This window comes from Rhinolophus ferrumequinum, chromosome 9 (genome assembly GCF_004115265.2).
Source record: "Rhinolophus ferrumequinum isolate MPI-CBG mRhiFer1 chromosome 9, mRhiFer1_v1.p, whole genome shotgun sequence".
NCBI classification, from domain to species: domain Eukaryota; kingdom Metazoa; phylum Chordata; class Mammalia; order Chiroptera; family Rhinolophidae; genus Rhinolophus; species Rhinolophus ferrumequinum.
This window is the reverse complement of record NC_046292.1, coordinates 49,139,490-49,166,347: the sequence shown is the minus strand read 5'-3', so window position 1 is coordinate 49,166,347 and position 26,858 is coordinate 49,139,490. Positions and strand designations below refer to the sequence as shown.

Genomic DNA, 26,858 nt, shown 5'->3' with positions numbered 1-26,858 from the left:
CAATGTTGAGTGATAAAAGCAAATTGCAGGAAAGTAAGTACCATATGTTGTGATTTATGTAATATTTAAACACAAAACTTAAAACTGTGCTCTTAGTGGACATATTTATGGTAAGTAAAGGTATAGACTTGAATGTGAAAGAAAAATGTTTCTTTTTTTGTTTGAAACAATTAGAGACATCTTTTATTTTGAGCGGTGTGATCTGCAAGCAGAAAGAAGGCTAAACTCAAGAGTGTGAACATTTTTGACAAACTGTGTGTGTGTGTGTGTGTGTGTGAGCTAATGCTGGTGAGCAAAAGTTTCTTATAACAAATATATTCCATACTTTAGTAAATAAATAGTTTACTAATACAAATATGTTTTTCATGCTTTTGGTTATAACATTTTAAAGGCCCAGGGTTATATTTCTAGGAGATTAAACAAAACAATATTAATCAGTTTTTATGTTACTTATAGCCAAACACAAGCTTAATTGATATACCTCTTTGTTTAGCTTTTCAGAGAATTATAAACGTAACAGTAATTTGAAGTCTCAAAGTAATTAATGTCAAGCCATGATTTTCTATCAAGATATCTTATCAAGTAACATTATGACCTATAATTTCTCCACTAATTTTAACCAAGAATGAATCAAAGTTTTGCATGGCCTATGATTTCATTCTATAAGAAAGATGTGCACCAAATTTATGATAAAGCCTGCTCCTGAAGTGAAGGATGAAGAAAGAACAGGATTGGGGAGGGGTGCAAAGGGAACTTCCACTTTATCAGTAAGGTTTTACTTCTTTTATTAACAAGTACCCAAGGCAAAGATGGCATTTGTTGGTTTGAAGAGGATATGTGTTTTACAAGGCACCAGGTGCTGGAGCAGGGTCCTTTGGGGAGAAACCCACGGAGAAAGGTTCAAAAGCAGCTTTAGGACCACTTCTCCCCTCATCTGGGCATTGCCTGTCACCCTCTGTAGTCTGCACAGCAGGAGGACTTTGATTCTTGGGCTGCAGAAGTTTTAAGTATCCTGATATCTGAAAATCTGACCCCTCCCTGATGTGATCAAAAACCAGAATAATATTGTGACATGACATGGCAGAGCATGGGCTCCAGCCCTATCCTACCAACTCAAGGTTTGTGGTTAGGGGTAACATGACCAACGCGTCGACCCCTCCCCCCCCACCCCGTGCCTGGCACGAACAGGAGCCTGGGGTTCAAGCCTTGCAATTGTAACTGTGATGTAGCTAGCATCACATTAGCATTAGCATTTAATGTTTGTGGAAACACCGACTTTTTTCCTGGCCTTATTTATGAGGGTTGGTTGCTGGGGGCCTAAATCTTGCATTGAACCGAATTATGGTTTAAGCACTTGGCAGAAGCCAATTTCAATGAGCCATTGCTCAAAGCAACCAAGTCCTTTTCTGGAGGCAGCCTGTCGAGAATCACTCTTGGATACTATTTCTACTCTTATGTTTCAGCATACAAATATTTCCCTTTTTTTTTTCCAAATTAAAGAAAAAAAAGATAAGTGAAACATTCAAAATGAAGTTTTAGAAACAGAAATCTGATATATATATATATATATATATATATATATATATATATATATATATATATATATATATTGCTGAGAGACACTTGAAGGCAGAAAAAATAGACCGTTCATTCAAGAAATACTTATCGAGTGTGCACTGTGACAGGTTCTATTTTAGGTACTACGAATATAACAGGGAACAAATTACCGTAGTGATTACATTTGTCCAAGTGAGACAACTAGAAACAGATGGGTTTGAGAAGCAACTTGCAACTGATTTGGGGTATCAGGGCTTGAAGAATGGGGAAATGCCAGGCGAAAAGTACAGGAACTGACTTACACAGTATTATCCAAGCTGTTTAGAACTCTTAATAGAGTTTATAAACACTTTCACATACATTAGCTCGATCAACCCATAACAATGTTTAGAAGTGGATGTTAATATTTCCATTATACATTCAATGAAACTAAGATTCCCAGATATCAGTGATTTTCTTTTGATTACTTTACTATGTGATAGAGAAAACTTCAGTCTTCTGCTTCTAGTTCCCATCTTTTCACAATATCTTTCTTTTCTCACATACCATCTTTGGTTTCATCCTCTGACATATGATCATTTTACCCCTTTAGTATAAAGATAATTATTATTAAATGAAATACAAAATCCATATAAAAATTTAGACATTCTAGTCTCTCTAAATCAAGTACTACAGATCAGGAAAGAACCTAAGATAATCACTAAGATTAAAAGTTATTTTACAGATGACAAAATTCAGGTTTATACATTAAGGCATTAAGGCTAAACAGGAACTGCCAAAATTGTCCCTTTACTGAATTTCTTTATAAAACTGTTTATCAAACTTTATTAAAAGAGCCTTTCATAGGAAATATCAGGTTTATACTAGGAAGTAACTGTTACTATTTAAATTTACCTTTGTTTGTTTCCTTTTTACAATCTTATTTAATGACCTTTATATGTGTATCACTAACTTATAAATTTTAAATGGTATTTTAAAGACCACTTTACCTCTTAATTTGTATTTTATTGCATTGTAATTGTGTGATTTCTTTTCTTTTCAGAGAGATATGATAGATACTTTGCTTGGACTCAGGCCAAACCAACCAGGATAATTCATCATTACGATATCTTTTTTGTTATTGTTTAAAGAAAAAGGAACACTGTTTAATAGCCAATAGACCGATTTGTATGCAGTAAGCTGGGATTTGGATTTTAGAAAAAAAAATGAATGTATAACTTCCACTTAAATTAATGTAAATTTAGTGAACTTTTATTTCAGAGATGTGTGATTCGTTTGTAATCTAAGCTAATTGTAAGAGTGTTGTTGGGATTTTCTTAATTTTTGAAAGATATTCCTACTCTGTTTCTTAATCATATTCCAAGTATATATGCGTACTTATAAAATGTCTAAATCTGTTAGAAAATTATTATTTCTTTAGAAGAAAATCTTGGAAATTATTAGAATTACTTAAACAAACAAAAATCTTTATTAAGACAAAGTTTCATACACTTTTAAATTTTTTGTTTTCCAAGCTTTCCAAGCTATGTTTTCCAGGATTTGTGAATTATGCAAGGTGTTAGCATTATGACAATATTGAATTCTCATATCTAACTTGAAATCAAATTTTATCCTCTTAGATATGAGTGCTGAAGCTATAGCACTTTGTTAGACTGTTTGACAAGCAAAAGACATGACAGCGAATGTCTGAACTGCACTGTTTGGCCAGCAGGCATCATGCATACACCCAATTCAGTGGAAAGAGTTAGTCTGAGGCGTATCAGTGCATCCTCCTCTGCATGCCCAGAATCTGCTCTGTGTTTTAAGCCCAGATTTAAGTGAACGCAGAGAGAAAGTAAAAAGTCCCTCATCTATCAGGGTGTTATTTTATAATGGGTTCTAGGGCAAGCTTGTGGAAATAGAAGGAGTGGGAGGCAGCAACTCCTCCAAATATAGATTGCTAGCAATCTGTTCCATGCTGTTTGTTTTAACAAGTCCTGGATTTTGTTAACTGAGGATGTAGAACATATAAACTGAGGCTGTATGGCTTATAAAGCATTCTAAGTGGAGAGGAGAAGATAAAGCATTTAAAACTCACTAAACTCTCTGGGAAAAAAACAACCACATATATATTAGAAACTGCAAATGAAATCAGAGCAGTAGTGGGAAGTACCTTTTACAAGTATCCATTTTTTCACAATGTCTATTTCTTTGGAACCATCCTTTAAAAAAAAAAAAAGCAAGGCAACTTTTAGGTGAACTGAGAGCTTACATCAGGTTATAAAGATTATAAATTTTCTACTGGTATGCGAGTCATAAGTCATTGTGATTCTTCTCTTTGTCTTTCTGAAAGGCTGGTCTTTCCATAACATGGAGCAACAAAATAAAAACTTGATTTAATTGAAAAAATGTGTTTCTTTTCATTAGGTATTTTTGATCTTTAAAATATTTTCACATATTTTGCTCTCCTTGCTCACCAAGCCTAATGAAAAATTGAGCCATTTTATACGTTTTGGATCCTGGGAAACTGACCCTGAAGCACTGAACCTATTCCATTCTACCTTTCTCACCCCTGATCTTGTAATCTCTCCTATACTTTCAGGTTAGCATCAAATTTTTAAGATATTTCACCTGAGAATTACAGAAAGCATTATTTTGCTGGCTTTCTAGGCTGGCTTTGGATTCTCACTAGCAAATTCTATTTACCATAAAATGAAAAAAAAAAATTAAGACTTTTTTCCCCCAAGCAGTTTTAAGTTTATCATACGGTTGAAAGGGAGGTACAGAGACTTTTCATGTATCCCCTGCCCTGACATATGCATAGCTTCTCCACTTATCAACATCACTCACCAGAGTGGTGCATTTGTTGTCATCAATGAACCTACACTGACATAATCACCAAAAGTTCATAGTTTACATTAGGGTTCACTCTGAGTGTTGTGCATTCTATGGGCCTGGACAAATGTATAATGACATGCATCCATCATTACAGTATTATATAGAATATTTTCACTCTCCTAAAATCGTCTGTGCTCTGCCTGTTCATTCTTAAAGTCCCCCATCCAGCAACCACTGATCGTTCACTGTCTCAATAGTTTTGCCTTTTCCAGAATGTCCTATAATTAGAATCATACAGTATGTACCCTTTTCAGATTGACTTCTTTCACTTAATAACATGAATTTAAGGTTCTTCCATGTCTGTTCTTGGCTCATGCCTTTTTAGAGCTGAATAATACTCCATTGTCTGAATGTACCACAGTTAATTATTACTCACCTACTGAAGGACATATTGCTTGCTTCCCAGTTTTGGCAATTATGAATAAAGCAGTGAACATCCATGTGCAGATTTTGTTTAGCGTTGTGTGCAGGAGCTGACCCTACAGAGCAGGACCTGCCTCAGCAGGGTGCTGGTGCCTGCCTAGTCCGCCCCTTGGCTGTGTCATCCTGGGATGTGTCAACCTGGGAGGGGATCCATTTCAGGTCAAGTTCAGCCACAACCCATGCCCCACCCAGGGCCACCTGGCAGGAGCCACACAGCAATCCAGAGATGGCTGCCACCTGCACTGTGGTTGGAGGTGACTCGAAAGTCCAAGCCATGAACCAAGGCCAGCTGCTGTTAGTGCCAGGCTTAGGACTGCTCAGCCAGAAGTATAGGACACGCTCAAGACAGATACTCCTTGTCTAGGTTCCATGAACCTTTGAGAGACCCTAGGAAAGTCTGCAGCATGAGGCAAGGCCGGCAGTTTGTAGAAAAAAGCCACTGGAAGTGGCTTCGGTGTGCCCAAAAGTTGGGTAGGTTAGGGTCTCAGAATCACCACAGCATGTCGAATGAATGCTGTTAGCTTGAAGGAGACTCAGATATGGCATCTGCCAGTGTCTGTACACCAGGAAAGGGGAGGTCTCAACCAAGAAACAATGGCCTCTGCCAGCTCCTCTGTCTAGGAGAAAGCTGCCCCTCCAGCCCTCGTTCCGAAGCCAGACAACTCAGTTTCCCTCCCCGCAACCTCCTCTATGTCCCTGTCAGCTTTCCAGCTGCACTCCAGCACTGGAGTTCAGAGCCAGTGATTCTGTTGGTGTGTAAGTTTGTCCACTGTCCCTTTAAGAGCACCTGGGACTCCAGCCTCCATCTCACTCCACCACAATCTCCACTGGTTTTCACAACAATAAGATATGGGGACTTCTCTCCCTGTCACTGGAACCCTGGGCTGGGGAGCCTGGTCTGGTGCTGAAACCCTTTGTTCCTTCGGGGGGGACCTCTGTGGGGACAGAGTCCCAGAGAGCAGTTTCCAGGCTCTTGGCCTTAGGTGGCAAGGTGTTGGCTCGGTTATTAGATGGCCATCAGCTGTAATCAGATGGCCATCCACTGTGGCTGGGTGGCCATCAGCTGTTAGCCACTAATATAATTGCTGTGGCTACAGTAGGGGGTTGGTTGGTTGGCAGAAAAGCGGACGGCAGATTGTGGCTCCTGCTTCCTATATCTCCAACCCAGCCACCAGCGAGAATATAGTGGTATGACTCCCCTATTTATGGCTCTGTGGATATTCCTTTTTGGCCTCATCATATCCTGCATTCTGGTGCAGGGAGCAGGAGCTGAGACCCTGTATTACAACCCCCCATGTACATGGTTTTGTGTGGAATAAGTTTTCCACTCCTTTGAGAAAATACCAAGGAGCATGGTTGTTGGGTCATATGGTACGGCTATGTTTAGTTTTGTAAGAAATCCCCAAACTGTCTTCCAAAGTGGCTGTACCATTTTTCATTTCCATCAACAATGAATGAGAGTTCCTGTTATACCACATCCTCATCAGTTTTGGTTTTGTCAGGGTTCTGAATTTTGGCCATTTTAATAGGTGTGCAGTGGTATCTCACTGTTGTTACTTTGCATTTCCCTGATGACATATGATGTGGACTTTGCCATAAAATTTTAAGAATTGAATGAGAAGTCTCAGCTGTCAGCCATCTCATTTTATCCTTAATGAATACCAATGGGCTAGTTAAGGGCCTAAGGAGGGAGTGATGACTGGCTAACTTCAGGCTCCTATTTTGTCTTATGTAGTCATTACTTCATTTGGTCATTTACTACCAGGTATCTCTCATATAGGACTTAAATTATTATTGTCTGAGAGTACATTGTTAGCTGTTCTTCTTACTGCTGTAGGGAAGAAAGACTGTATTCACTACTAAATAATTGTGTATCATTTAGCGTGTCCATTTAGTTCACCTGTATGTAGATACACACAATTGTAAATGAGAGGTAGAACACTTAGTATTTGCCACTTTGTCTCAATAAAAGTCTCTAAAAGAAAATGTTGAATTGTACTGTGAATAGACTAGTAATAATGTACATGTTAAAGTTCTTTACAGTTTGTAAAACACTTTCATGTCCATTTTCCTATTATACCTTTACAGCAATCCTATACGACAGGTGGGGCAAGTAGTTGTATTACCATAATCTCTATTTTCCAAATGATACCATTAAGGCTTAAAGAGGTGATACAACTTACCAGAGACCATATATCTGGTAACTGGTCAGGCTTGGACTCAAGCCCAAGGCTTTATGTTTCTTATACATTTTCCACTACTGTGCAGTAACAGTTAATGTCTGTATAGGTCTCATACACAAAAATACAAGAGTATGTATTCTTTTATAATTACGGTTTTGTTCCTAAATGGTAATGCTTGTAACTTAGTTTTTCACAGTTTTTCTCCTGCCATTAGACCTTGCCACATATATTCCCTCTGTTGGGAAAACTTTCCTCCCAACTCTTCTCTCTCTTTCAACATGATAACTCTTCACTCACCCTTCTGATCTCAGTTCATATCCCAACTTCTCAAAGAGCCCTTTCTGAGCTCCCTCCTACAGGACCTACCACCCAGCCAGTATAAATTTGCTCCAAGCATCTCAAAAATGAAGGAAACGTGAAGTTTCTGCAAGGCTGGAGGGGGTGGGGAGTGAAGAAAAGAGAGAGGCCTGTGGACCCACATGGCAGATCTATGTCCTGCTTCTAAATAGCTTTGTTCAGGAAGTAGTAAAACCTAGGAGGGACCACAGTCATCCTCAGAAAACCATACTCCATGCAATGAGTGATGTGTGGAAGTAGCAAAGAACCACTAGAACTGAGAAAGCCAGGCAGCTGAAGATGATAAGGACCCAGCAAGAAGCAACTCTAATGATAGAAGGGTCTTGGCACAGAGTAACATGCTAGAATTATCTTCTGGAAAAGGGAAGAAAACCAATTCTGAGAGAGAGACTGGCATTAGCCGTTTTTGCATATTGTTTGTTTCTGCCAGCTGAATGGAAAGAAGTTAGAAACCGAACTATAGAAAATGTATTTTTTGGATGCCTGAGTTTCTGAATTGAGACGTATACTTGCTGTGCTAAATATTTGTGTTGTTATTTGTTTCGCACCAGCCTCCTCCCCTAGACTGTAGGCTCCTGGAGGGTAGGGACTGGGTGTTGTGCTCACCACTGTACATCCATCACCTAGAGCAGAGGAATTATTGCAACAAATATTAATATTTGTTGACTGAATGAATGATCGAATTCATGGAAGAAGTAATGGTTTCATGCTTGCTCCATATTGTAACATGATCTAATATTTTAAATATTATTTCCTCAGTATCCTAACAAAATATCTTAATGTCACAGAAGGTAAAACATCTTATCGGTGGAAAATACATAGAACATGAAATCAGCTTTGAAAGTTGTTAAACATAGGCTTATAGCTTTTTTTGTTTTGCAACAATATGAAACCAACTTCCCCCTCAAGACAAAAATTAAACACAAATCTATGATCACTTTCTTTAGGTGAGTATTGCTGTTGCTTGGTGAGTTTGTGTTCTCACTGACCATTTGGGGCACAGTTTAATTCCAACATAAAGCACTTACCAAAATGCCTGGCATGACATAGGAGCTCGAAGATGGTAGTTCTCATTCGGATTATCCTAGATCTCTTCCCCGCTTCTTGGCCTGAGAACACTTTGCCCTCTGCAGCTGACGGGGTCCTTGCCGAGGCCCCACTCTTCCTGCAGGAGATAGTGCTAATGACTTCATTTGTTCTTTTACACAACATTTGCGCTTAGTGTCTTGTTTGTTAAGGAGTAACTACAATGTTCAAATCCACTCTTAAATTCATAGAACATTTACTAGGCTATTAGCCTTCATTTGCTTAGGTTGGCATACTCAGTTGGTGATAAAACTAAAAGGCTAACAGTTTATGTGAAACTGACTCCTGGGTTAAATAGAAAGCAGGACATGTCCATTAAGTTGGAACATATAAAACATGGTTATGAATCTTATAAAAATGAGCACTGTTTTTTGAAATTGATGAACTATTTGTGTAACATTCAGAACAACTCACCTTGTCTGTATTTGTTTAGAATAACTCAGTTATTTGAAAGACATGGTGCTGTCATACCAGGAAGAACAAAACATCCCAGGATATTTTAGGGATCTCACATCATAACTCATTGATAATAATTTTACTGAATTTTCCAAATTATTATACACATTTTGATTACTTATTATTTTACCAATTTTGAAAAGCCCCAAATAACAACCAAAACATAAAAAGAAAACAGCTTCTCTGTCCATACAAAATGAAGCTTTAAATACCATTGTTTTCTAAGATTAGTTTAAAAAAAAAATTTAGCTGCTTGTTTTAATTCTTACTGATAGGGCATTTAAGAAATCACTAAAGTGAGTGGTAAGAAAGTTGTATCCATAAAACTATGCAAACAGTTATCTAGATAAATGCCGTGTTTTCCCGAAAATAAGACCTAGCCAGACCATCAGCTCTAATGCATCTTTTGGAGCAAAAATTAACATAAGACCCAGTATTATATTATATTATTATGTTTTATGTTACGTTATGTTATGTTATATTATGTTACGTTACATTATATTAGATCCAGTCTTATATAAGATGTGGTCTTATATTATATTAAAAAAAGACTGGGTCTTATATTAATTTTTGCTCCAAAAGACGCATTAGAGCTGATAGTCCAGCTAGGTCTTATTTTCGGGGAAACACAGTGGTATTTCAGTACCTATTCTGTAGATATTTGTAGACTAGAAGTTAACCAGTTTTAACCAGTTGTAAAAAGGAGTTTCAGGTGAAGAAAACAGCATGTGCAAAAGCCTATTAGAGAGTGAGAACGTGGGCTTTCAAAAACCTGTGAGGTATTTGTCATAGCTTGACCACTTATAGTTTGAAAGCACCTAAAACCTGTACAAGTGGACAGAGGCCAGATCATGAGAGGTCTTATAGGGCATGCTGAGTTTTTCTTGAAGAAAATGGGAAACCATTGAAGAATTTTCAAGGTGGGTAATAAAATAATCACATGTGTTAAAAATATCAGGCTGGCAGCAGTGTGGAGAACAGATAGATGGAAGATAGAGGGCCAATTGAGAGACAATTGCAGCAATCCAAATGAAGGCTGTATCCCCAGAGGGGATACAGAGCAGTGGGTGGGTCACAAAGAAATTTAGAAGGTGGAACCCGTAAGACTTGGTGATTTAGTAGATGTGTGTATGGAAGAGGTTTTAGTTAATGAAGGAGTAGGGACAAAGAGGAGTTGTGCATGACTCCCAGGAATAATTGGGTGAATGGTGGTGCCAGATGATGAAAGCACCTTCTAGAAGCAGTAAATATGAATATTAGCCAAGGATGAGCAGTACTGTGTTAGAAAATAATAAAAACAAACTAGTGTTTGCTAACAAATTTATATAGTGATTTCATAATCATCGTTATTGTAAAATAACTATATGTAGTATGCTGTATAATTTATCCCTGTTATAATTAACAGTGCCTCATTTGATCCTGTGATATATTTCTGTTACAAATTAGAAATCAAATTACAGGTTAAATTACTTTCTCAAGCTCTCTTGTCTAGAAACTAGAGTAGCAATTCTAAAACTCTAGCATTCTACCACTAAGAATACTATGACACAGTGTCATATTTGGTAGAATTATAACCATTATCAGTACCATCAACGATCAATCTCTTGAAAGTTCCCTTTGTGCTAGAGACTCTGAGCAGCACTCTTCACATCATTTAATTCTGATAACCACCCTAATGAAGTCAGTATTATTATCTTCATTTCACAAATGAAAAAACTTGGATTTAGTGGCATTAAGTAACTCTTAAGGTCACATAGATATTAAATGCAAGAACTGAGATCTGATTTTTCAAATCTGAAGCCACAGACATTATTTACAACTCTTATGCCAATCTGCCCCAAATACCATCTGTTAGCCATCTGTAGCCACAGTTCCTTGACAAGCAGTATAGAGGTGAAAGATATGTTTACTGAACCCATTGTCTGGTTGTTAATTTGGAATTTTGGTTCATACAGGTATGTAGACCTTCATGTAAACAATCATATTGAGCATGTAGTAATTAATTCCAATTTAACTCATCTTTGATCTAAAAACTTACATCTTATAAACATTCTCTATGTTTGTAAGATGTAAATAACTTTAAATTTGTTACACTAGTCAAGATATGTCAGGTTATGTTGCTATAATCAATAATCGGCAAATCTCAGTGGCTTTAAATGATAAGGATCTATTTCTCATTCACATTACATGTTCATTACAGCTCAGCAGGCAGCCCTGCTCCATGTTGTTTTGACTCAGAGGCCAAATTCCATCATCAGGAATGTTGTTGGTCACCAAGGTAGGAGAGAGGGAGAACTTGGAAGTCATGCACCGTCCTTAAATGCCAGGTAGAAGTGACAGATGTCGCTTCAACTAATATTTTATTTGCTAAAATATGTCACATGGCCATGTCCAACTTTAAAGAGCAGAGAAATATAATCCTATCATCTGCCAGGAAGGACGAGATCTAGAAATATATATACTTTAGAAATTTATGACTATACTGGATATTAACCAATTTCATGGTGAAAGAGTTTCTGGGGTCAAATAACTTTGGGAAACATCAAATTAAACAAAGTTAAACAAATTTCCTTACTACGAGTCTTATCTGAGCCCTTACTGTATTAATATGCATTATTCATTTTTGAGTAAGGAATATTACTATGGGATACTTTCTTCTTCAAAGATCGCCTGCAAAGATTCATGTCCTGAAGAAAACACTGTAAGAAACAGCATTCTAAGGCTCTACCTTTTTAGAACTTATTTGTGGAAAGAGGAAAGGAAATAAGAAGGGAAAGAAGGAAGGAAAGGGAAAAAAAACTAGAGCAGTGCAAATTTATGGATCGTTTTTAGACTGAGAGTTACACATAAAAGCCATCCACAGTAACTAGTCACAACCAAAAATTACATTTTTTAATCTCTTGCATAGCACATTTTAATTTATTGAGTATTTATTAAGCATCATATATTATGCTAGGTGCTTTAATTATGTTAACTCATTTCATCTTCACAACAACATAAAAATGCAGATTATTATCTCCTCACATGAGGAAACTAAATCTTGAAGAAGCCACACAGATACTAAACTGAGTTACAGACTAGATGAGGAGGAAAAGTCATGTCAACCTCTAAACAAAAACAATTAAATACTGCAGTTAAAGGTACAAGCAGCAAATAATTGTTGATCAAGAGATGGAAAGATTAATTTTCATTTAGGTTATTGTCTCTGGTTGGACCTTGAGATATGTGGAAGGGGTAATATTTGGGGGCTTGAGTGGAGAACCTTAAGTATGATGTTGTTTGGATTTTATTCTCCAGGTAACGCTGAGCCACTGAAAGTTTTTGAGGTGAGAGTAACAGATATCAGACAACTACAGCAAGACTTAGAATTTCAAGTTAAAAGGAGCCCTGAAGTAATTCAGTCCAACTCTTTCAATTCACAAATGGGGAAAATAAATCTCCCAAATGTAAGGCTTCACAGCTAGGACTTTCATTATTGGCACTAGCATTTTATCTGGGTAACTAATCTGGCTGAATAGCTTGCCTCCATTTACTCACAGGCTGGACTCACATCTTACTGGCTTCTCATCTGCATCCCAAATTAACGTGAGCCCTGATAAGGTCTTAAGAGTTGGCAGAAGAGGGAACAATTTTGAGCTGAGGGGGTGTGGTAGCAGAACTCAGAGGTAATAGAGTATATCTGACATCAGGGTAGTGATCATCCCTTGTCTGAATAGTTCTCTCTTGGATTGTGCAGAAGCCCAGCCTATAGCCACTGATCACAGCTTTACAGCAGTGCTACTATGATAAACTGTTATTATCATGATAGGCAGAAAAGGTCTCCAAAGAAGGGAGGAAGTTGGAAATGAGTGGCTGAACAATAAATTGCTGATATAAATGTGCTAGACTTGGTCATGCTGATGCCCCTTGGAGTTGATAAATGACACAGATCCACCTGCAATTTTGACCCATCAAGATAAGGTTGCTCCATCTAAGGTCAAAATCTTTCCTGCTCCTTTGGTCCCTTTCTTGGGACCAAAGAATATATATATTGGGAATATATATATATATATTCCCAATGAGAGATCACAAACAAGTAATCAAGAAAATCAACTAAAAAACTGTTTGTTCAATTTGCTACAAAGCGAGCCAACAATTCTTTAAAATCTCGAACTCCAGTATTCTCAGTTTAGGTAAGACCTCCATAAGAACTAATGCCTTCAGAATGTTTACCAGGGAGAAATGTCATTACTTAGCATTTTGGGAATTATGTATTCAGCTTTCCATTATAAAAATGGGTGTTGGTAAAAGCATACCTAAGTCATAGGATGAAGGACAAGAAGGAAAATTCTAGTCAGAGAAATTCTCCTACATTCTAAAGGAAATTTACATTTTCAAGTCCATCTCAATCACGAGGGAAGTAATAATCAACATTTATTGACTTTATTTTGTCAAGCAGGACACATATTGTCTCATTAGCTCTATGAGGTAGTTACTATAACTAGCACAATTTTACATAGAAGGGTTTTGGGAAGGTTAAATGTCTTGATTAAGATTCTAGATCTGATAAGTGGGAAACCAGATTCAAATGCAAAACATAAGAACATAATTCTTAAGTTTTCTTTCTCGTTGTTTTGACATAAATGTTGCTTTCAATACCCACAAAACCCTTTTGAGATAGGTTTTCCCATTCTAGAGATATCATTATGGAGGTTTAAAGAGTTTAAAACTTGCCCTGTGTCACTCAGTAAGTAGCTAGGCTGACACTGAAATTCATACTTGGCTACTTCCAAAGCTTACGTATTTTCCACGATGTCTTCCAAGATGATATTCTGTTTATTGTCCCACGGATGCAGCTAATGGTAAATGATAATGTTCAGAAGTGACTGAATAACTAGCAATAATCATAAAAACACATTAGGAAAACTTCATGGTGTAACCTATGTGCTTAGCAAATATTGTAAAAATGAGGTTCCGACCAATAGAATATCAGGAAAGTTAGTATAAATTGGACAAGAGTATGAGAATAACTTCAAAACTTGATTTGGCCTTATTCACCATAACAGATTCTCATTCAATTCTCAGCAAAATGAAGGGCTCCATTTTTGCTTTATTTCTATTCTCTGTCCTACTTGCCTCTTTAGAAGTGAGGAGTGAGAAGGCTCTGAAGCTCTGCGGGCGAGAGTACATAAGAAGAGTTATCTACATATGTGCTACCTCCAGATGGAGAAGGCACCTGGAAGGGATCCCTCTAGTTCAGCAAGGTAACATTATGTGACTGCTTCATTTATTTTATTTTTTCAGGCTTGTTTTAGTACCTGTTTCTCTAATTACGGGTAAGCCACTTCTATATCAATTTAGGGGGTTAATTATCAAATAAACTGAATGTGGTTTGGGAAAGAAGTGAGCTTGCTACCTTTAAAAAAATAAGGACCTTATTTTCTTTTGTCTCCATCTTGAAATCATTTCATTGCACAACTACTTCAATGAGCTCAATATCTATGGCAGGAGCTATAGGGGACAAAGAGAAGCACGTGATTTAAAGCATGGTGGAGTAACAAGATTTTTACACATGGATAATTATAGAATATAATAAGTTGGAATTCAGGCAGATGTTAAATAAGGATGGAAGGAGGGAATCTATAATTAAGCACTTATTAAGTGCCAGGTAGTTTCATGTGCAATATTTCATTCAGACTTCTGAAAAGCATCCTGTGAAATAAGTAATATTATTACCATTTACTATACAAAGGACAAAATTGTTCACCCAGCTAGTAAGCAATGTGGCTAGGGAGCAAACCAGGTCTGTCTGCTTCAAGAACTGAGGTCTTTGTTGATTCTACACTGTGTCTCAGGTGGAAAAAGATGGTGGGTGCTGTAACAAATGACAGCATTGTAGAGGCAGTGGTGTTTGACCAAAGCCCTAAAGGATATGTAGGATTTGAGGAGTTACAAGAAGTGGTGAAGTGGAATTCTAATGGGAATTCCAGCAGTAGGAATTGTTTGATCAAAATTTTGAAGGTGGGAATGAACCCAATATGATTCAGAAATAGTGAGGGGACTGATTTCACTGCATTTCTTCATTTTTTTCAGTTCAAGTAATTTAGAAGTTGGACTGGATTTCTTTCTGCTAATTTTATATTAAAGTGTGTGGCAGAATTTATTTAAGATTCTATTTTAATAATCAATTGTATTTGTTATTGTTACAATAAAAAGATTAAAAATAAATGATTACATAATAAATGTTGCAACCAGATATATGATAGGTAAAGGTTTCAATTTGGTTTAAAATGACTTTGGTAAACAAAAATATTTTTAAAGATGACCCACAGTTTTCATAGTTTGGTGGGCTAATTTCTTGACAAATTATGAACTTATCACTCCCACTTTAATATTGAGGTAGTCAGCATTACTAGATGTTAACAGAAATAATAAGGGTTTTTAATCTCAAGAGAGAAAGCATAATTTACCAAAATTATCATAATTTATCAATCTCTGGATTACCAAATCAAAATACGCTAGAAAAAATACATTTGGAATATCTATGAAACACATGGGGCAGTGGAATGGAAGTCTGTATAAGGCTATCTCTTTTCATTTTTAATTGTTTTATTTTTCAATTGCAGTTGACACATAATATTAGTTTCAGTTGTATAGTGATTAGATGTTTATATAACTTACAAAGTGATCACCCCAGTAAATCTAGTACCCATCTGATACCATTCATAGTTATTACAATATTATTGACTATATTCCTTATGCTATAGTTTACATCCCCATGACTATTTTGTAAGTACCAATTTGTACTTCTTAATCTCTTCCCATTTTGCATCCACCCACCAACAATCCCCCTCCCAGATGGCAATCATTAAAATGTTCTCTGTATCTATGAGTTTGTTTCTGCTTTGTTTATTTTGTTCTTTAAATTCCACATATAATGAAATCATATGACATTTTTCTTTCTCTGTCTGATTTACTCCACTCGGCGCAATACCCCCTAGGTCCATTCATGTTGTTGCAGATGGCAAGAAAACATTCTTTTTTTATGGCTGAGTAATATTCCATTGTATATATGTACCACCTCTTGTTTATCCATTTATCCATTCATGGACACCCAGGTTGCCTCCATATCTTGGCTATTGTAAATAATCCTGCAATAAACACGTAGACGCACATGTTCCTTTGAAGCAGTGTTTTAGACTTCTTCAGCTAAATATCCGGAAGTGGGATTACTAAGTCTTTGTCTCTTGCTATAGCCTGTTTTAAGCTCTATTTTATCTAATATAAGTATTGCTACCCCAGCATTTTTTCATTTCCATTTGCATGAAATATCTTTCCCCATCCCTTTATTTTTAGTCTGTGTGTCTTTCCATCTGAAGTATCTTATAGCATATGTATGCATCTTGTCTTCTTATCCATTCAGCTACCCTATGTCTTTTGATTGGAGCATTTAATCCATTTACATTTAAAGTGATTATTGGTAGGTACATAGTTATTACCGTTTTGTTATTCAAATTTATGTTCTGTTTTTCCCTCTTCTTGTTCTTAAAGAATGCCCTCTAAGATTTCATGTAATACTGGTTTGGTGGTAATGAATTCCTCTAGCCTTTTCTTGTCTGGAAAGCTCTTTATCTGTTCTTCCTTCAAATCTAAATGATAGCCTTGCTGGGTTGAGAAACCTTGGTTATAGGTCTTTGCTTTCCATCACTTTGAATATTTCCTGCCAATCACTTCTGGCCTGCAAAGTTTGTCTTGAGAAATCATCTGACAGTCTTATGGGAGCTACCTTGTAGGTAACTAACTGCCTTTCTCTTGCTGCTTTTAAGATTCTCTCTTTGTCTTTAATCTTTGCCATTTTAATTATGATGTGTCTCTGTGTAGGCCTCTTTGGGTTCATCTTGTTTGGGATTCTCTGTACTTCCTGGCCTTGTATGTCTATTTCCTTCACCAGGATAGGGAAGTTTTCAGTCATTATTTTTCTAAATAGGTGTTCAATTCTTTTCTTCTCATTCTGTACCCTTATGATGAGAAATGTTGGTATGATTGATGTTGTCCAAAAAGCCCTTTAAACCGTGCTGAATTTTTTAGATTCTTTTTTTCTTTTTACCTTCTGACTGGGTGTTTTCTGCTACCTTAACTTCTAAATTGCTGATTCAACCCTCTGCTTTATCTAATCTACTGTTGAGTCCCTGTAATATACTCTTTACTTCAGTTATTGTATTCTTGACTTCTAACTGATTCTTTTTTATGTTTTCTATCTCCATTTTTATGTTTCTTATATTTTAAAGTTCTCACTGAATTCATCTACTCTTTCCCTAAGTTCATTGATCCTTATAACCAGTATTTTTACCTGTGTCTGGTAGATTGCTTGTCTCCATTTTGTTTAGTTCTTTTTCTGGAGCTTTGTTCTTTTCTTTTATTTGGGACATGTTTCTTTGTCTCCCTATTTTGGCTACCTCCCTGTGTTTGTTTCTATGTATTAGGTAGGGCTGCTATGTCTCTCAGTCTTAGTAGAGTGGCCTTATGTAGTAGGTGTGCTGTGGGGCTCAGTGGTACAGTCTTTTTGGTCACCTAAATGATAGCCTTGCTGGGTAGAGTAATCTTGGTTATAGATTATATCTATAACCTTGGTTATAAGGATTATAGGTCCTTGCTTTGCATCACTTTGAATATTTCCTGCCAATCCCTCCAGGTGTGTCCCTTGTGTATGTGTGTATGCCCTCCCTTTCTAGTTGAGCCTTGCTGTTTTCACATCAATGAAAGGCATTGACCCTTGAGCTGATTGGTTATGAGAACTGGCCATGACTACAGTGGAGAAACTGTTTTGCAGTGGCTGATTCTATGGAGCAGGATTCATTTTAGCAAGGCTCTAGTGCCTGCCCACTCTGCAGAAGCAGCTGGGTGATGCTCCACCTGGGTCCAAAGCCAACCACCAGGCATACAGGCCCAGGGCCTCGTGGGAGGGGTCTCACTGCAGGGCAAGTTCAGCTGCAGCATGTGTTCTTCCCAGGGCTACCTGGCATGAACCATAGATTGATCCGCAGATGGCAGCCATCTTGGAGGTGCTGGGCTTGGAGGTGCCTGGGACAAGCCAAGCTGTGAATTGAGTCTGGATACCAATAATGCTGGGCTCAGCAAGAAGTTTGGAACATGCTGAAGCCAGATGCTGTTATTTGGTTTTTGTGAACCTTTGAGAGATTTTAGGAAACTACAACATGAGCCAAGACATACCATTTGTATGGAAAAACCACTGGAAGATATTTGGGTGGGGTGGCAATTTGGGTGGGGTGGGACCTCAGGAAAACACCAAGGTGAGGTGAACAGTGTTAGCCAGGTTGATGGAGACTCAGATATGGCAGCTGCCTGTGTCTGCACACAGGGAAGCTGGAGGGCTCAACAAAGAAACAATGGCTTCCACCATCTCCTCTGTCCAGGAGAAAGCTGCCCCTCCAGTCCTCACTCTGAAGCCAGACAATTCAGTTCCTTCCTGTATTTCCCTCATACCTTTTGAGCTGCTGTCCCAGAGCTGGAGCTCAGAGTGAGTTTGTCAGTGAGTAAGTCCATGCATGGGTCCTTTAAAAGTAATGCTTGGACTCTAGCAGCCTTCAGTCTCACTCAGCCACCATCTTTGCTAGTTTTCACAGCCAGAAGTTGTGGGGACTTCTCTTCTCAGTGTTGGAACCCTGGGATAGGGAGCCTGGTGTGAGGCTGGGACCCCTTGCTCCTCCGAGGGGACCTCAACAGCCAAGATATCCTTCCCAATTTTAACCGCCACACACAGGTGTGGGACCAACCTGTTCTATGTCGCTGCCCCTTCTACCATTCTCGAAGTGGCTTCTTATGTATGTCCTTAGTTGTAGGACTTCTGTTTATCTGGACTTCAGGCAATTCTCAATGATGGTTGTTCTGTAGATTTGTTGTAATTTTGATGTGGTCATGAGAGGAGACAGGCAAAGCATTTACCTACTCTGTCATCTTGACTGGAAATCAAGGCTATCTCTTTTTAACACCATTGACATAATACTGTTTATTTAACCTTCCACAGGTTTTCAGAGTATTTTCCCATATGTTATTTATTTTCCCATATATTAGTTGAACAATTACTGTTTTACCAATCAGCATTCATTCCTATAAGTCTTCTTGGTGTTGCCAGCATGATAAGTTACTGATAAGTAAGTTTGACTAAAGATAACGTGAGACAGGACTTTGGGAACAACATTCTGATAAAAACATTGGGGCCTACTTTTTATTTTCAGGCATAGAGATTTAAATCTCTACTTTCTTCCTGTCTGATCAACTTTGCAGGGCATACACAGGGTTGTTTTTGTTTATGTGTTTTTGTTTATAGCATATAACTAATACATTTGGAAGCTGCTGGTCATGGAGCAGAGGTAGCCAGTATAACAGAAGTTAAGTCTTTCCCTGCTACTATTTAGCAGAGTGACACTCGTTTTGTCACTATTCCTCTCTGCACTCATGTTTCCTCCTCCATAAAATGGGGAGGCTGGAGATGATTGAGTTCTTCTGAAAATGTCTAATCTCTGAAACCAGACCAACATTTTTAAAAAGGTGATGTGTAAGATTCAATTTCCTTTCAGAAATCCAATGCATTTCCCAGTAGTAGAACTTCGTTGCTGTCTTTTTTGTCAGGGTCCTCTAAGAAAGTATTTTTTCATTTTCCATACAGATGAAAGAAGAAACTACTTCCAGCTTCCAAATGAACATGAGGTTTCTGAGGAAAACACAGAACAAAACATTCTGAAGGTGGATTCCACAGGGGAGGAAAGTCTTCAGCATGGACAGCCGCCCACTCAAGAGCTTTGGGGGTCAAAGAAACATTCAGTGATATCAAGACGAGACTTACAAACTTTGTGCTGCACTACTGGCTGTTCCATGGCTGATCTGAGTGCTCTTTGTTGAGACGAGCAGATACCCAATGAGTGGCAGAGCTTTAGCATGTGTTTAATTACAGTGCTTTATTGCCCAGTACAACACTTATGTTGTATGATTAAAATAATGGCTTTTGGGAAGGCAATAAATATTTTTTCCTAAAAGTTGTAGATGAATGGTTGTAGATGAATACCACAATAAAGTCTATTTTCTTCCTTTGCCAAGATGACTGTGCTGTTCTTCTCAAATTTTAACTAATCCTTTGAAATTTCAGATGCTGTGCAACATTGCAATAAAAATGCCATAAACCAAGCTCACTGTGATTTTTTCGCCTTTTAAAAAAATTTAAATCATGTTAAAACAGTAAATAAAAAATACTGATGGTAGAAAAACCTAAAAAATAAGCATAAAAAGAAACAAAAAATCAACTGTTTCCTCATCACCTAGAAATAACTATCCCCTCACCTTTTGGTTTACTGTATATTATTACTGAAAATTTAAACACTGATTCCTGGTTAAGAATAAGAATCTAAACACGTGCTTTTCTTGAAGACCCTTAAAGTGATCAATAAATATTTCATAATATTATGCTGCTCTTCAACATTCTATTTGAAAATAGCTGGGGGCATATGTGTATCAGGTCCCATAAACAGCTCAAACCCAGAAAATATTTGAGTAATAAGCTCCTTCCTATAGTCTGGACAACATTGGTTTTTTCTCACTATTGCTGAGATAAAAGGACATTCTATTCTCATCTTGGAAGAAACTAAACTGAGATAGCCAAGTCATTGTGACACAATTGGATGTCTTCACAAATGAACACACGAAGTAAGGATATCACAAAACTGTTTTCATTTCTAATTCTGACAGCCAACTGCCCTGTGGGTTGTAGCAATAGTCAGACTCTGTTTATTTGGAGTACTATTCTTATTAATACTACAGTCTGTATTGGAAATCCATCTACTACATATACTACATATTGGACACTTAAAATGTGCCAAGGCATTGTGTGCATGGTAATTAAACAGTTTGTTGCAGAAAACCTGTAAGGGTGGGATAATACTTTACTATTGTTTTGCAGATAAAGGAACTGAGGCCCAGAGAAATTAAGTAAATGTCACAGAGCTAAGGAGGCGGTGTTACTGGATTCAAAGTCAGGCTGCTCGGCATGAATCAAAACAGTCACATCAAACTGTACTGATAGTCAAGGTATTCTTTACCACCAGACACTCCCTGCTTGTTTTGTTTGGTTTTAAGTTGGTTTCACTGAAGAATATCCTTTGATAAGGCAGTAAAATTAATATTAAATCTCAAACATTGAGCACATCCCTTTTGAATTATTCAGGGTGATGAAATGGGAAGAGCACATGAAGCAATTCTGTGGCATACTGAAGGTTGATGGTTGTGTCAGGAAAAGCACTTTTGGGATTGAATTGTGAGCTTCAAACTAGCTGCTTTTTCCATGAAGCACCATGTATTTTTAAAGAAAGACTGAAAAATTGTGGTTATTCAGATTTGAGTGTTTGAAATTAAATGAAACAAGATTCGAAAATGAACAACATTTGAAAATGAGCCTGTAACTAACTTCAGGAAAAACAACTGACAGTATTTGTTGCTGATGATAAAATTCAAACACACACAATTTTGCAAAACTTTTATTCACCACCATGAGCACCAGTGGTGATATTAATGAATTTTTGATATTGTATAATGAAATATACCAACATTTGGAAGATCTACATAACTTAGCGAACCAATATTTTCCAAATGATCAATGCATGATATTACAAAATCATGGATGGGTACTAACATGATGTTTGCCGGTGAAAATACAAATAAATAAATAAATAAAATAAGAAAATAAAATAGTCTTTACTCTTGATCATCTAAAGAGTTTTATTCTATTATGTATTGCTGAAGGACTTATTTTGTTATAAATGGCTTCTAAATTTATCAAATACCTATTTAACTTCATCATATGGTACTTTTTCTTTTGTTAAGGTGAAGAATTGTGTTGATAGCCTTTTTTATGTTGAAATTTCTCTGCATTCTCGGAACAAATCTATTTGATCATAGTGTAATAGGTTTTTAATATTCAGGACTGAATTGTTCATATTTTATTGAGAATTTTCATATCTGTATTCATAAGTAAAATTGATCTCTGTTTGGCAATGAAGATTAGTTTAACTTTATAAAATGAAGGCATTACCTATTCTTTAGAAATTTTGGGGGGGGGGAAGCGATAATAATATCTTTTACCTGGTGACTTTAAAAAATTCACTGCAGTACAATGCATGTAATCAAGTGCATAACTTTTAAGTTTTATTGGAACATGGCTACACTTATTTGGTTACTTATTGTCCATGGCTGCTTTTGTGCCTCCACAGCAGAGCTGAGAAATTGTGACGGAGACCTTACAGTCTACAGAGATGGAAATAGATATTACCTGGCCCTTTGCATTTTGCCGACCTGTGCTTACAAACAGTCTAATTTCTTCAGGTTGACCCACTTCTCTAGAGTGGGTCCTTAGAAGGCTTTTACTTGTGTTTAAGAACTGGAATGCAAATGAGACATTTTGCTCTTTTTCACAAATTTTAGCTGTCCTACCAAAGTAAATTTCTTATAGAATAAATATCCTTAAAGAAAAATATAAACATAATGCATTTTTATAATTACCTAACAACACTTAGTTCATTTTTCTTTAGTTTCAAAATGAAATAATGACTCTCTGATCTTAATATTTTTTGTATGACTTTAAAAATAATTTCCCAGCACCCCCTGCACAAATCAGGCTGGATATTCTCTCCTTTTGATAGTTAGATGATTCACTGTCATCCCTGTCTGTGGGAAGCAACAACTTTCATTTTTTGATTACAAATTGAAAGTGAAGCTTTGTGCTCCCATACTGGTTATACTGGTTTCTTGCCTTGCTAAGTAGGGAAAAATAGCCTAGTGGGTGGGTGGGGAACCACAAGTTTCAAGTTATGTCCTGCACTAAAATAAAAAATAAAAAGTGTGTACCATAGTTAAACTAGTGAGGAAAAAAACTGAGAAGAGATTAGAGGAAACTTTAATCTAATACCGAACACATTTAAGCCTCAATCAACCTTCTAGTAGTATGTGTTCATGCACGTGAAGAAGGGAAGAGAACATATAAATTCAAATGGACAGTAAGAAAGGAAAAACGTAAGTGGCAGTAAGCAAAAACATTGAGAAGAACTAAGAAAGTCTGAAGTGGGAGGCAAGACATCTGATTGGAAGAAGTATAAAAACTGGCAAAGATTAGCAAAAAGAGGCTAAACTGGGGGATGAATAGGATTTTTAAATAAATACTGACTTGAGACATTATTTGTTATTCAAAGATGGCGGTAGCATGTGATTAAAATTTTGAAAAGAAAAAAACAAGTAATCTAGGGAATTACATTATGGTGGTGAGCAGAAATTGCTAAAATACGTGCTTAATTCTTTAGGAAAACAGGTTTTTAGGAAGAAATTGGAGATTAAGAGCAAGCTTCTACAATGAGCCAGACATTTTATGTACTTTCCCTTTCACTCTTGATGGCAAGAACATAAGTGGTGACCACTGATCATTATTAGTGATGAGCAATGATCATTGTTTTGATCATTTTCGCCTCTGAGGATGCTGAAGCCCAGGACACTGGCCACTCTGCCCACAGTCACACAGCTAGTAAGGATTCGAAGCTAAAACGAGATATTTGTCAAACGTGTATTTTAAAACAACAAAACAAAACAAAACAAACACCAAAAACCTAGATCACATGGCTGCTTAAAAGAAATGAATTCAGAAGAGAGCTGAGGTGGAATGCAGCCACAGGAATATTTGGCAGATTTGGCCTGAGGAAGCACTTCAGCTGTTCGTGAAAACAAACCATGCATTGGTGCGGATGAGAACCAGATGGCAGGAGGTGAAAGTGGGAGTAGCAAAGAAAATCAGAGGTAGTGGGGGCAGGCCACCTCCTTAAGAATTTCGGGAGCAAAAAAAGCATAGTAAATGATTAATAACTATTTCATATTCTGTTTTCTTAATGCATTTTTGATAATACTTAGAAAGACAGGTCAAGTAATGGTCCCAATAAGGAACCATTTCGTTCTCTAAAATTCTACACTTAAAAGTTCTAATCTCTCAACTGTTTTTTTTTTTTTTTAAATCACTCCTTTGTATTGGATAATTCCCAAGAGTTTTTAAAAAATCAATGAACTGAAGTAGTGTTTAATTTCCCAGTGTATAATCTACCGGACTCTGTCATAAGGGCCTCCTAGTCTGCTTTCTTTCAAGTCCTTCTATTAACAATGACAACAGATGACAGCACGATACTGCCATTCAAGATGCTCATGTATTTTTGAGAGAACCTTTACATTTCATACGATGTCTGAAAACAGAAATGAGTCATACAGAAATTTTTAAAAAGTGAAGATGGAAAGGAAGGCCTCATTTATTTGGTTTTGGGGGAAATTTCCCTATTGATTTTGGGGGAGGGTTTCCCGCTGACATTCCCAGAGTTAACTGAATTTTCTGTAATTTGCTATTAATACTGACTATGCTGCTGAAGTTGCTGCTAATTAATATTTTATAAAGCAGGAAGGAGATGTTCAGTCTCAATTTAGATGACTGCCAAGTCTAAATTTCTCACCTTAATATTGTAGCTCAGCTGCAGTCTCGCTTTCTCAGCTGCCTGAGGCTATCTCCATCTGAATGTCCCATTACTAACTTAAATTCAACAAGTACGAACTCAAACTTAGTATTTCAGTCCTGGAATTCTTCCTGCCAACTTCCTTATTTCTGCTAACATGATCATTGATCTAGTGGCCTAGACTCAAACTTTCAACTGCAATCATAGGAGCGACTATTGACTGAGAGCTTACGAGGCATTAGGCAGTGTACTGTGAAGAGCTTAGCAAACGTGTTTTTGTGTTTTCTCAAGCAGAGACTGTACCCCCAGGCCCCTTCCAACCCTCTTTGAGTAAGTGTTCTGTCTCCCGGGGCTGGCTCTGACAACATCCCCCTCCCCCACCCTTAGCCTCACTCCCAGCTAATGTGAGGTAGGTACCAGCATTAGCATTACTTTAACCGGGGGAAGCTGTGAGTTAAGTCAGGTTAGTAATTCATTTAAGATCACTTAACTAACAAGTGGGACAGCAGGATTCAGACCTGAGACTGCAATCATCCAGAGCTCAACACTGTCAGCCACCTTGTTATGTTGTCTTAGAGTCAGTCACCTCTAATGCCTCGCCCCCCTGTGCCTGCTCATGAAGACTTGGTTCCTACAACGTCTCATGCAGCTGTCTTCTCTTTTCCATTTCAGTGCACCACTTATTCAGCCTCTCATTACCTCTCACTTGTGCTAAGTAGTCCTTCTGCTCTTTACCAACAGGTTCATCTTAAGCAGTCACTTCATGTGTACTATCAGCTGAATGACAAGCCTTCGATAACTCTGCATGGTGTGAGTGTCATTTTCTTACCCAGACAGTCAGGCCACCCACCATCTGTGCTTAGTTCTGACCACTTATCTTCAAGAACACTGTGTCCCACCCAGTCTAGACGTCTTCCTGTACTCTGAACTCCTCTGTCTGTGAAAATTCTACTTTCACCTTCATAGCTTAGATAAGTGCTATTTCTTTCAATGTTTCCCTTAATCATATAAAAATATACTGGACTTCTCTGATGAAAACATATTCTAGCCTGTACTGTGGTCACTCGTGTATTTATCCTCCCTATGGGATCCTAGTTCTTCTAGGGTTAAACTGTGCTACTGGGATCTTTGTAGTTGGTAGTTACATAGCATAATGCAATCAATGATTCTTGGTTGAAAAGTTAAAATGTATTAAATTTCATGTTAGGTGCTGTCAAGATACATGGTCCAGGTATTCAAGATGTTTTCAATCTGGTATGGGAAATAAAACTATTATTCAGTAGTTAGCTAGAGAACAATCAGGAGCTTAACTATGAGAATGATGAAAGAAGAGAGAGAACAGGAGGGAAGGAAGGGGTAGAGAAAGATTTAGAGAAAAGATGAGACCTGCGTTTAATGCTGAAAAGTGAAGAAAGTTGCTATAAGTGGAAGGAAAAATCATGAGTGAAGGCTGAGATGGGCATAACAGGTCTGGGAGGAAGGGTGGCATTTTAGGAACATCTATTGAGAAGGAAAAACACCAGGTACATTCAGGGTGTTTCAAAGTAAAACAATTCCCTCAAATTTACAGTGTTTTTTTTTTTTAATGTTTAATTTTTAAAATGGTTATATAATTGACATAACATTGTGTAAGTTTAACACATACGACATGTTGATTTGATATTTTTATGATTGTAATATGCTGACCACCGTTAGCTAACACATACATCAAAATTTCCTATCACAACGCTTTTTGTGATAAACAGCATTCTTCCAAGTTAGTCACAATTACTGAGTTTTTACCATACATTCTCATACTGTCATATAATTGCTAGAATTCATCATTGACTATCTGAATTACAGGACCTGGCAATCTGCTGGCAAACTGCTTCCTTTTTTATTTTTAACAGCCATAATGTTTTGGTGTTTGATTCTTAACACAGCCTGGAACTGACGGTAAGAAGATCTCATGGATGAGATTTTAAAACTCTAAACAAAAAGCCATTTTTCTAATGTACTTTCTTCCTACTAAAGAATTTTCTTCATTCTGATTTATTCATGCCAAATTGCCCTATGATTGCCCCTGCTATTGTTCTAAGATGTGAGATGTTCACAAATGTATAATGAAACTATGAAGCTCATTTACTTATTGTATTTATGATATTATCCAGACTCAAAATTGGCCTATGGAGATTGACAAATATTGGTTGTGATAAATTATTACACAGACATATTTCCACTAAGGCACTAAGAGAAAAAAATAATGCAAATTGACTAATTCATTTTGAAAAGCTACCTTAAAAGCTAGAACAAACAGAAGGAAAGGAACTTAAAAAGTGTACTTTTTTTTTTCTAGACATCGTTTTGGGGAAAAATAAGACATCAATACATTTTAAAACTATAAAGCACTGACTGTTTT

At 37.1% G+C, this 26,858-nt stretch overlaps 2 protein-coding genes across 2 annotated transcripts in view; both read left to right on the top strand.

Moving 5' to 3' along the window:
* Positions 1-4,054, top strand: part of DNAI4 (dynein axonemal intermediate chain 4) — a 60,847-nt gene extending 56,793 nt beyond the window's left edge. Inside the window, exon 17 of the mRNA XM_033114499.1 lies at positions 2,600-4,054. Coding sequence (XP_032970390.1) covers positions 2,600-2,650 — 51 coding nt within the window. The 3' untranslated portion in view covers positions 2,651-4,054. The remainder of the gene's footprint in view (positions 1-2,599) is intronic.
* A 9,884-nt stretch (positions 4,055-13,938) lies between these two features.
* INSL5 (insulin like 5) lies at positions 13,939-19,838 on the top strand. Its single transcript, XM_033113283.1, has 2 exons — positions 13,939-14,182; positions 19,606-19,838. The coding sequence occupies exons 1-2, from the start codon at positions 13,939-13,941 to the stop codon at positions 19,836-19,838; spliced, it is 477 nt and encodes a 158-aa protein (XP_032969174.1).
* The last annotated feature ends 7,020 nt before the right edge of the window (positions 19,839-26,858 follow it).